General features: G+C 43.6%; 1 protein-coding gene across 1 annotated transcript in view; it reads right to left on the bottom strand.

Annotated features, from left to right (window-relative positions):
- Positions 1 to 5,872: 5,872 nt before the first annotated feature.
- HNRNPLL (heterogeneous nuclear ribonucleoprotein L like) overlaps positions 5,873 to 12,675 on the bottom strand; it is a 174,980-nt gene continuing 168,177 nt past the window's right edge. The window contains exon 13 of the mRNA XM_082249368.1: positions 5,873 to 6,180. Within this exon, the coding sequence (XP_082105494.1) occupies positions 6,125 to 6,180 (56 nt within the window). The 3' untranslated portion in view covers positions 5,873 to 6,124. The remainder of the gene's footprint in view (positions 6,181 to 12,675) is intronic.

Raw genomic sequence — 12,675 nt, 5'->3', positions numbered from 1 at the left:
ACTCAATCCTGGACGGTCTATGGACTTTAAAGGACTCTTTACCCTTATTTGAGTGTTTTTGCAAACACCCTTCATTTATGGTTGTATTTTTATGCAATTCTTGAGTCACATCTGAGTGACTTTTTGCGCTACTATTCTTTTTATATATGTTTTTCCAATTTATACGATATTTGGTGAAGTAGCAGCGGATGATGTTAACAAGTAATATGAATGACAGTATTTGGACATTTATTGCGGTCACTATTCACACTGTTGGTTTCAAGCTCCACTCTCATACTGACAGCAGCATAAACAGTAACACACAACTGAAACAATGCACTTTCTTATTTATTTTATTAATAAGCATATTTAGAAACATTATCATATGGAGCCCTTTAAGGAAACCAGTGAGGATAGAGTCATGAGCGCTGTCAATGCCTACTTGTTTTTAAAGAAGCAGGGTGTCATCCTGATCCAGACTTTATTGACCTTTATATAGGAGAAGAGTGAACAATTTTAGACTTTTCTTGCTGCATGCTTGTTCCAAGTCAGTGACTTACTAAGCTTGAGCCGGGATGACACCCTGATAGCCTGCACTTTTGAAGTGCAGTCAACAATCATAGCTTTTGAGTTTCTATCCTTACAGATTTCCTTTAAGAGAAGTAGAGAGAATCATTTAAGAGTAACCACAAACTATTTACCCACCATAGTGGTTCTCTAATTCAATTCTCACACTTCTGAATACCTTTATTGTGTTTTCAGATTTGACATAATAGTTTGCTCAGATGCAAATTTACAAAAATCAGGTTTCTTTATACATTTTAAATGACTCCTTTTATATTCACTCGTGACAGATATAACCACAGTTAAAGAGTAGGCACATAATGTACATCACATGGTAAAAGCTAAAACACTACTACACTAACCCTTGCTATTCAGTCAGTCAACTAGATACTGAGAGAACAAGTTGTATCAACTTTTAGTCAATGTTTTGTCATATAAGAAATGATGTTCCCTGTACCTGTACAGTTCTATGCCATCTGTTAGATGATTTTTGTATAACAGCTGGCTCCAGTGGAGTAGGACATGGGAGGCAGAAGCTAAGAAAAGACCAAGGCTGGCCATACACTGATTATTTTTGTTTCTTAGCCTGTAGACTAAAAAAAAAAAAAAATCTCAGAGATTGCTTCTTCCACACTATATAATACAGATGGAAGAATCCCCCGTGCTGGGCAACTGTATCGTGATTGCTAGCAGCAGTGGCTTTTTGAATGTTCGTATCACGGCTACATCTGACTGGATACACCTGCTGCTTGGCTGACAATTTTCCACCTGCTGCTTGGCTGACAAATATGCCCAACAATTTAAATGTCATGCTTACCTGCTCAGTGCAAAGGTCTTGCACAGAGCAGGCCCCAACCTCCTCCTCTAGCCAGTGCTCTCAGCTCCTCCTCGCTTTTGAGTGCCCCCACCAGCAAGCCGCTTCCTATAGGTACACTCATGCAGGCTCCACCCCGAGTTGGGCTGTGTGTGTCTACTGACACACAGCGTGGCTCAGCCCCTCCCCCCTCCTCACAGGATTTGACTGACAGCAGCAGGAGCCAATGGCCAGCACTGGATCGAGATCAGGCTCAGGTAAGTATGGGGAGGAGGAGGGGAGGTGTGGGTGCTGACCAGTGAATGTTTTTTTAGCTTAATGCAGAGAATGCATTAGGGTAAAAAAACTTTAAACCTTTACAACCACTTTAAATTTGCAGCATTTTCCTGCCAATCAAGATCAATTCACAGAAGGGGTTCTGTACATTCTGTGATATAAATCTGTTTGCAGGAATTCCATTGCCTCCCACTCATGAGAGGACTTCATGCACCTGAACAGAAGGATTGTAGTCTTACCGATCAACCCTCCTATGCTTTACACAGCACTGTTCACTGATTCCTATACTCACAAAATAATAGTACTACCACCTATAGCTTTAGATTACACAAGGAAAAGCACATTTTTTTTTTTCCTTTGAACCTTTTGAGAGAGTGTGGAGAAGTTTTGGGAACACCAATTAGACAAAAACAAGTATCTGGATAGGAAAGGGTGTTTCTACCTTCATTGAGAAACAACCTGGAAGAAATTGGAAGACAGACTGCGAGGAGAGATACAGGCAAACTGGAACAGAGATCTACGAACTGAAGCAGAGATAAAATTTCTTCTTTTTTTATGGTTTGAAAGGTGAATTTATTTCTGAAACTGAATGACAGCAGTCACTTATATTGAAAAATGACTGCATATACAAGGACTAATAAAAAAAAAAAAAAAGGGGGTATTTTTTGTATCCAAGCATAGCCAGGAGCTCTTTTTTTATCTGACCACAAAAATCAGATAGCAAGAGGTATGATTGTTAAACCTAAATGTTTTTTGTGCTGATAGTATCTGGACAATCAGAATACACATGCTTTATACAACATAAGAGGTGATTGCTAAAGCTATAGGTGGTATTACTATTTTTTTTAGGAATCTTAGTAAACAGTGCTGTGTAAAACATTGGAGGGGTGATCGCTAATGCCCCATACACACGTGCAGATTATCTACAGACTTTTGTCTGCAGACTTACCTTTTCTATGTAGTGCAAGGGCCTGCCGTATTGCATACAAATTGAAAGTGTTGAGGTTTGACCTCATATTATATGGTTTTGGTAAGTCTGCAGACAAAAGTCTGCAGATAATCTGCACGTGTGTATGGGGCATTAGACTACAATTGTTCTGTGTATATGCATGTGGAAGTAAAGCATCGCGAGTGTGGTTCAGCGATTGTAGCAAATCTCCAAGGATGTGCGTTGACATCTAAATAATTATACTTGTTTGTAACTAAACAGAAGGAAATTTGAAATGGCAGGACCTTTAATGATCCCAATGTAACATACAAATGCAAGAGAAATGTAAAAGGTTATGTCTGCAAACTTGTTTGATGGGTCTCATGATATCAAAGCCAATGTTTTTTTTTTTTTTTTATAGTACATCTATTCTCTTAGAAGTTTTCCATTAGGCTTTCAGATTGAAAATTCCTCAGTTTTGTGTGAATGGTGATAAAATAGGGTACTGTCACTAATCAGCTGTTTGAAATGTGCAGCTTATCAGACCCACTGAGTTGATATACTAAAGACAAATAGGCTGTTCACTTTGCAAGGGGAGTTATACTTTTGCAAGAAGATTTATGCCAAAGCTAAGTGAATGAGGTGAAGCTCTGCTGACTTCTAATATCCAATCAGTGAAAATGCTGTTTTTTTTATTTTGCTTGTATGTGGTTGGGTATTCTCTGCAAAGTGAAACTTTACCACATTTACTAAGCTCTGGGGAATAATTCTGTGCAAAGTGCAACTTCTGTTGCAAAGTGAACAGTCTATTTGCCTTTAGTAAATAAACCCCATTGTCTTATTTATCTTTGCATTTAAATGCGTTTTCCAGGCCATGCAATGTTGCATCAGAATAAGCTGGAAAGGCCTGAGCAGTGGTGGCCTCCAAGCTGAATGACAACAGTCAAACCGCTGATTCACAATGAAAATAAGACACGACTATGTAGTCATAAAGTTAAACAAAATGATAGGGGTTTCTTCTACCTTCTATCCTAAAGATGGAAAGCTCATTTTATCAGATGTTAAAAAGCATAATAAATGCTCAAAATTAAAATAAGTAAAACTTTCTGGGAAAAAAAAAAAGTCTAAAAACCTGTCTTTAATAACACTGCACTAACATGTAGGTTTTCGAAATGCATTTCCAATTATGCACACTGATGACATAACTAAGATTTTTGAATGTTTATAAGATGTAGGCTACCTACTGTATATATCACCATTTCCTAAAAAAGTTTCCTATGAAACAAAGAGGATTTCCTGGTTTACTGGAAAACCGCAATCATTTCTTCACCCCTCTGTGTAGTAATGTGAAGGGTTTCCCAACTCCCACAGCCCCATAAATGTAGAAAAGTCTTTCTTGTCAGGACTACAATGCTAGACTTCCCCAGCAAGTGATAACGGAGGTTGTAGCTACTAGTAAAACCCAGTAGCTGGCATTAGGGACCATCCACATTACTACAGACAGGGCTATGAAAGAAAGTTTTATGTAAAACTGGATATCTTCTTTAGAACCAACACAATGCACATTAATACAAATATATTGAAATAATTCTGTGTATGACAAAAATGAAGTCAGAATGCATACATGCAAATTAAAAGCAGCATTATACAGCCAGGTCCGTAAAATATTGGGACATCGACACAATTCTAATCTTTTTGGTTCTATACACCACCATAATGGATTTGAAATTAAACAAGATGTGCTTTAACTGCAGGCTTTCAGCTTTAATGTGAGGGTATTTGCATCCAAATCAGGTGAACGGTGTAGGAATTACAACAGTTTGTATATGTGCCTCCCACTTTTTAAGGGACCAAAAGTAATGGGGCAGATTAACCATCATAAATCAAACTTTCACTTTTTAATACTTGGTTGCAAATCCTTTGCAGTCAATTACAGCCTGAAGTCTGGAACGCATAGACATCACCAGACGCTGGGTTTCATCCCTGGTGATGCTCTGCCAGGCCTCTCCTGCTTGTTCTTGGGGCATTTTCCCTTCAGTTTTGTCTTCAGCAAGTGAAATGCATGCTCAATTAGATTCTGGTTAGGTGATTGACTTGGCCATTGCATAACATTCCACTTCTTTCCCTTAAAAAACTCTTTGGTTGCTTTCGCAGTATGCTTTGGGTCATTGTCCATCTGCATTGTGAAGCGCCGTCCAATGAGTTCTGAAGCATTTGGCTGAATATGAGCCGAAACACTTCGGAATTCATCCTGCTGCTTTTGCCAGCAGCCACATCATCAATAAACACAAGAGAACCAGTTCCATTGGCAGCCATACATGCCCACGCCATAACTCTACCACCACCAAGCTTCACTGATGAGGTGGTATGCTTTGGATCATGAGCAGTTCCTTTTCTTCTCCATACTCTTCTACTCTGGTACAAGTTGATATTGGTCTCATCTGTCCATAGGATGTTGTTCCAGAACTGTGAAGGCTTTTTTAGATGTTGTTTGGCAAACTCTAATCTGGCCTTCCTGTTTTCGAGGCTCACCAATGGTTTACATCTTGTGATGAACCCTCTGTATTCACTCTGGTGAAGTCTTCTCTTGATTGTTGACTTTGACACACATACACCTACCTCCTGGAGAGTGTTCTTGATCTGGCCAAATGTTGTGAAGGGTGTTTTCTTCACGAGGGAAAGAATTCTTTGGTCATCCACCACAATTGTTTTCCGTGGTCTTCCAGGTCTTTTGGTGTTGCTGAGCTCACGTGCGTCTTTTTAAAGGATGTTCCAAACAGTTGATTCAGCCACACCTAATGTTTTTGCTATATCTCTGATGGGTTTGTTTTGTTTTTTTACAGCCTAATGATGGCTTGCTTCACTGATAGTGACAGCTCTTTGGATCTCATATTGAGAGCTGACAGCAACAGATTCCAAATGCAAATAGCACACTTGAATTAACTCTGGACCTTTTACCTGCTCCTTGTAAATGGGATAATGAGGGAATAACACACACCTGACCATGGAATAGCTGAGCAGCCAATTGTCCCATTACTTTTGGTCCCTTAAAAAGTGGGAGGCACATATACAAACTGTTGCAATTCCTACTCCGTTCACCTGATTTGGATGTAAATACCCTCAAATTAAAGCTGAAAGTCTGCAGTTAAAGCACATCTTGTTTGTTTCATTTCAAATCCAATGTGGTGGTGTATAGAGCTAAAAAGATTAGAATTGTGTCGATGTCCCAATATTTATGGACCTGACTTTATATATATATATATATATATATATATATATATATATATATATATATATATATATATATATATATATATACATAAAATAAAACCACCAGTCAAATGTTTTATATAAGGAGACTAAAACCTAAATCAATGAGAGTTACTGGTAATGGCAAAGATATTTAAATACCTTTTGTTAATGTTACTTCCCATAATTCCAAATTAAATTAAGCTAACATTTATAATAAAAACATGTAGTGCTGCTTTAAACACCTAACAACATATATTTATTACAAGGCATTGTTAATCATGCAGAGTACAAAAGCTCCGCGATACTCTTGTCTAAAGATGAGAAGAGGTAGAGAAACACAGTTTCAATGTATATGGATTGGAACCATCTGCAGAAGAAAAAAAAACAAAAAACACGATTCATTTTTAGTTGGCTGCATGGCAAAATACATGAGCGGTACAAATTATTATTCTGTCTTTAATAAAGGTGTATACACAAACACATTTTTGTGCAACTAGTTACTGTATTTTTCGATGGCCGGAGAACCATCCAATCGCTTGAAAACTACTGTTAGTAGTTTAAAATGTAAATAAGAAAATGCTCAGTCTGTACAAAAAATACTTAATACTTAGAGCTTCAGGAGTTTTCAGACAGAACCACAGAACACACAGGAGCTAAAAAGGAGTCTGATGCTGAAGATTTTTCAGTAGTCTAGCACCTTAACAGACTAAAGTTCAGTGGCTCAGGCAGCAGAAAAGGGAAGTAACAAGAATTTTTTTTTGAGGCTGTTGCATCTCAATGCCAAATGCGTTGGATAGGACTTTCAGTTACATCACTTTCGGTCTCGTGGAACGCACACTGGAAAACCACCAGTGCTTCCTGGTTTATTACTGTGAATGCCTGACCAATCTTAACACACTGGAAGTGCAATTTTACCTTATTGAATGCTTTGAATAAATATTATTTCTCTATGGAAGGCTTTCTTTTCCTCCTTAATGTTCCTAAGGCCCCTTTCACATGAACGGTTAGATTTCAGCTTTTAGCTGCGGAAAGAGGAACCTATTTACCGAAGTTAAATGCAGACAATGCATCCCTATGGCCCCGTTTACACACTGCGTTTAGCAACGTTTTCATAGCATACGGTTTTGTGCATTTAGAAAAAATAAAGTTGACAGCGTCCAGGAGCGATGTACCGTAGCTATCTGTATATAAACGCAGGTAGATGTAGTACAAAGAAAAAAATAAGTAAACAGTTGCTATACAAAAGGCAAGTATTTACTACCGCAGCCGCATGTAAACGCACATAATCGCAATGTACAAATGTGAATAAGTGTTGGAATTTCATGCTTTTACCAACGGCACGATAACCGCCCGTATGAAAGGGGCCTTATGCTAAAAAAGAACACAACTTTGCTGTCCAAAGGACAGCACACATTGTGTTCTTTGTTTAGTTTTATCACATCTACAAAGATAGGTGGTGGAGTGCAGCAGTCCCCGAATTCATTTTTTTTTTATTTCTTGGATTCTTATGCGTTGTATGAAGGGGTTGATAATTTTTTAATTTAATCACATTTTTTGGGGGGTTTTCACATCCTTATGTTAAAGCCCGGTGGTTCTGAGAGGCAAGCGGTGTTGGTGGCCAGCGGCACCCTTGGCTACATCTCTAACTGACTATACACGTTTCCTGCACCAAAGTGGCAACTGTTTCTAGTCTTCAAGGTGTATGTCACAACAAAGCATTTTTGGACTTTCTTGTGCAAACAAGGAATTAATTCAATCTGGTGAGTGAGGTATATGTTGGCACAAGGTGGAGTGGAGCACATATTGTTACAATCTTGTCACGCATCTGTGGGAGATATGAAACACTGAACAGAAGCTTTTTGATATAGACTGTTATGAACCCTTTATTGAAATTTTCTAATGTTTTAAGTGTGAGCACTGTTTTATTTTTGCTTTGTCCTTTTTTCTTATTTTACCAGTTTCTTAACTAGCGACAGAGTTGCTTTAAATTGATGCAGGTTCTGTGTGCAGTACAACCAAATGTAAAACTATTAATTACAACCAGAGGTTTGTCTTACGCTAGGTACACATATCGAAATCTGCCGGTTCAGCAGGAACTGGACGAATTTCAGTACGTGTACACTTGTCTGTTCAACAGAAGCCGGTTGTTAGAACTGGCATGTCGAAAAACCAGCACTCAATCGGTGCATGCAGAATGGATTAGGGTGAGCCCCCACTGTCAGAGTACAAAAGCTCAGCAGAAAAGATCCCTGCATCCACATCCCTTGTGTTGATGTAGGGATCTGTGTTTTTTTTTTTCCCGTTCAACTCACTGGTTGAACAAAAAAATAAACTCAACATGTATATCCAGCTTTAGTGTTGAGGTCTGTCATTCAAAGAATTATTCTATGGGATTTTAGGGGATTCTTAAACAAAACTGCCCTGGAACACAATTTGTTTGGGCTCACTGTGTTGCTAATATAGGACATAAAGCAGGAGTCTTGACCACCAACCATCGACAGTAATCATACAACTGCAAAAAACTGTTTTTTTAGCTGTAGAGAGGATGTGGTTTAACTTTAAATGCACATTTAGTGACACGCTAATGCGAATGGTCAACTTCAGGAGCAATGTGGTTTATTTAAGAAACTTACTAAGTAAAATAATAACCACATACAAGTTTTTCAGCTGAAAAAGGAATGTGTCAATTTAAGCTTTTCACAAACTGCAGTAGCTTTCGCTCAACTGAAGTCAAAGTCCAAAGGGCATACTATAAAATATTGTCTCATTAGGGAGTACATTTCCTTCATGTCTGCACAAAAGTAGAGCAATTTTCTGGATCCAAATATTACTATCTTGGCATATTCAAATTGGTAAAAAAAAAAAACAAAAACATCCAGTATTAAGCCCCAAAAATAACCACTCTCATAGTGAAAAAAAACTGAATTTTTGTAAAATCTTACCTGTAAAATTCCTTTCTCTGAGTCTTTCGACAGTCGCCGCCTCCTCTAAGTCCTCACTGTTGGGTATTGTCTTCCTATCCATAGGAATAGCTAGGCATATAGACTTAGTCCAAAGACAAAAGGCATTAGCATATACACACCCACGGGGGCTGTCCCATCCGGTCAATACCCCCCCCTGCATCACCACTCCCAACTCAGTTTGGTAGCATAGCAGTAGGTAATAAGAACCCCAAAAGAGGGGCGGGGGCGGCGACTGTCGGAGGACTCAGAGAAAGGAATTTTACAGGTAAGATTTTATAAAAATTCCGTTTTCTCTTACGTCCTCCGACAGTCGCCGCCTCCTCTAAGTCCTCACTGTTGGGATGTCCCAAAGCAGTATAGACATGAGGGGTGGGAGACGCAACCGTAGAAAAGGCAACGCAGTACCCACATCAGAGAAAGGAATCTTACATGCACCGTAAGAGAACCAACTGGGCAACGGAAAAAAACAATGCTCAACAGGAGCAACAGCCCAGGAAAGCAAATGCCAACAGCCAGGGACCCAGAGAAAAATTCAAGGGTCCATCATGGCACTGCCGCACTGAGAACTTTGCGGCCAAAAGAAGCATCAGCTGATGCCAGAACGTCTACTTTGTAGAACTTGGAAAAAGTGTGCACCGACGACCAAGTCGCCGCCTTGCACACCTGGGCCACCGAGGCCCGATGCCAATAGGCCCAAGATGCACTCAAAGACCTGGTAGAGTGCGCCTTAACAGGGAAGGGCGGAACCCATTCCTTCAAGGCGTAAGCCTGCTCAATGGTCTGTCTGATCCATTTGGCAATAGTTGCTGCGGACGCAGCCATGCCCTTCCGAGGTCCCTCAGGAAGGACAAAGAGGGAATCCGTCTTCCGAAAGGATTTCGTAGACGACAGGTAAACCCTGATCGCCCTGACAACATCCAAGGAATGCAAAGCAATCTCCTTTGGATGTTTAGGCTTCGTACAAAGCGAAGGCAGAACAATGTCCTCATTAAGGTGAAATTCAGAGATCACTTTGGGAAGGAAGGATGGGGGTGGTCGCAAAACCACCTTATCCTTGTGAATGATCAAGTAAGGGGAGCGGCAAGACAACGCCGCCAGCTCTGACACTCTGCGAGCCAAGTGATCGCCACTAAAAAGGCAACCTTCTTAGACAGCAGAGGCAACGATATCTCCCTGATGTTTTCAAAGGGAGCACGCTGTAACGCGGACAGAACCAAGTTCAAGTCCCATGGAGGTAAAGGCTCCTTCCTGGGAGGAGCCAGATGTCGCACACCTTGAATGAAGGTGCGCACCAAAGAACGAGACGCCAAAGGGCGTTGGAAAAGAACAGCCAGTGCAGACACCTGGCCCTTTATCGTGACCAGCGCCAGGCGCTGATCCACTCCAGACTGGAGGAAAGCCAAAATTCTCGACACCGAGAAAGAACGAGGGGAGAACCCCCTGGACTCACACCAGGTGAAATAGGCTTTCCAGGTACGGTAATAAATCTTACCAGAGGAGGATTTTCTAGCCTTGATCAGGGTAGGAATAACCTCAGGAGATAGACCCTTGTCCTTCAAGACCTGGGTCTCAACAGCCAGGCCGTTAAAGCCAGCGACTGTGAAGCAGGATGGAAGATCGGACCTTGAGACAGGAGATCTTCCCCTAGAGGCAGACGCCACGGGGGCGCCACTGCCAGGTGAACAACGTCGGCGTACCAAGACCGGCGAGGCCAGTCCGGCGCCACCAGAATCACCATGTGCGGTTCCGAGATCAATCTGCGAAGGAACCGGGATAGTAATTGAATCGGAGGAAAGGCGTACATCAGACGATACTGATGCCAAGGGGCCACCAACGCATCCGAGGCGTCCGCCAACGGATCGCGCGTTCTTGCCACGAACCTTCCCACCTTTCGATTTAGCCGGGATGCGAACAGATCCACGTCTGGGGATCCCCACTTCGCACACAGCATCTGAAAGACCTCCGGGTGTAAGGACCATTCCCCCTGGTCCAGGGTCTGGCGGCTCAGATAGTCTGCCTGCCAATTCTCCACACCCGGAATGTGAACTGCCGAGATCGCCGGGACATGAGTCTCGGCCCAAGACAGAATGTCGGTCACCTCCCGGGCCGCTCGAGCACTCCTGGTGCCCCCCCGGTAGCATTGTCCGTCTGTACGCGAACAGGCAGGCCCTGGAGACGGTCCGACCACTGGAAGAGACAGAGTTTTATGGCTCGTAGTTCCAGCACATTTATCGGGAGGGAGGATTCCTCCTCCGACCAAGTGCCCTGGGCAGACAGGTTGCCCAGGACTCCACCCCAGCCCGACAGGCTGGCGTCCGTGGTAACCACTGTCCACACCAACGGGCGGAAGGACTTGCCTTCCGCCACCGACGGGGACTGGATCCACCACAGAAGAGCCAATCTGGTCTGGCGACTCAAGGAGACATCCAGATCCAAGGACTGAGGAAGTCTGTCCCACCTGGCCAGGATCTCCGTCTGGAGAGCCCGCGTGTGGAACTGGGCAAAGGGAATCGCCTCGAAGGCCGACACCATCAACCCCAGGCCCCGCATGCAGGTCCTGAGTGACGAGGACGGATTGTCCCTGAGGGACCGGATTTCGTCCAGCAAAGTCCGGAGCTTGTCTTCCGGCAAGAATACCTTTGCCTGAGCAGAGTCCAGAACCATTCCCAGATAGGGAAGGCGAAGCGACGGAGACAACGCTGATTTCTGAACGTTGTTGGTCCACCCGAACTCCTGGAGCGTCTGTACCATGATGGACAGGTCGCGCACAAGGTCCTGACTGGCACGCGATCTCAGAAGCAGATCGTCCAGGTACCCCAGGACCGCAATGCCCTGGGCCCGCAGCAGGCCCAGGACCGGTGCCAACACCTTGGTAAACACCCTGGGTGCCGAACCGAGACCGAACGGTAATGCCACAAACTGGTAGTGGTCCTCTGCGATAGCGAACCGAAGGTACCGCTGATGACCCTCGAAAATGGGGATATGCAGGTACGCATCCTTCAGATCTATCGAAGCCAGGAATTCCCCTGGAATCAAGGAGGCCACTACCGAACGAAGAGACTCCATTCGAAACTTCCGAACACGCACGAAGCGGTTCAGTGCTTTCAGGTCCAGAATAGGACGCACTTTGCCCTCCTTCCTAGGCACAGTGAACAGATTCGAATAGAACCCCCGAAACCTGTCCCGATGAGGCACCGGGACAATCACCCCCTGAGCATGCAGGTCCTGCACCGCTTGATGCAGGTCCTGCAGACGCCCCGGAAGCAGATGGAGATTGGAGGGAAAGAATCTGTCCGCCGGCCTGGAAAGGAATTCGATCTTGTAACCTGATCGAACGATTTCCTGGACCCACCTGTCCAAAATCCGGAGCAGTCAAGGCTGGAGGTAACCCCGCAAACGTCCCCCCACCCCTGAAACGGGTGAGGGCGCCCCTTCAGGCAGATGCGTATTGTCCTGCCAAGCCGGCGTTGCCGGTCTTCTGCTTACCCGCCCAGGGTTTCTTCTGGTTGCCCTGGGCCTTGAAGGGCTTGCCCTTGGATTGGTTCCGAAAGGCACGAAAGGACCCCTGAGTGGATCTAGGCGCAAAACCCCGCTTGCCTCGGAAAGACTTGTTCTTCTGGTTCTGGGGCAGCATAGTGCTCTTGCTCCCCGTGACGACTTTCACCAGGGTATCCAACGCCTCGCCAAAAAGGCGAGAGCCAGCATAGGGGAAATCAGCAACTGTTTTCCGCGAGGACTGGTCGGCCGACCAGCTCTTTAGCCATATCAATCGCCGGTTAAGTACCGCGACACTCGAGAGGCGAGCCACCAAGGGGGCCTCATTTAAGGCTGCATCACACAAATACATGACTCCTTGGTGGATCTGGTCCACCATTTCCAGTCGGGCAGACGGCGCGTCA

Source organism: Pelophylax lessonae (genome assembly GCF_965119305.1).
Source record: "Pelophylax lessonae genome assembly, chromosome: 3".
In the NCBI taxonomy this organism is placed as follows: domain Eukaryota; kingdom Metazoa; phylum Chordata; class Amphibia; order Anura; family Ranidae; genus Pelophylax; species Pelophylax lessonae.
The sequence above is the reverse complement of the archived record's forward strand: the minus strand, read 5'-3'. Positions and strand labels throughout refer to the sequence as shown.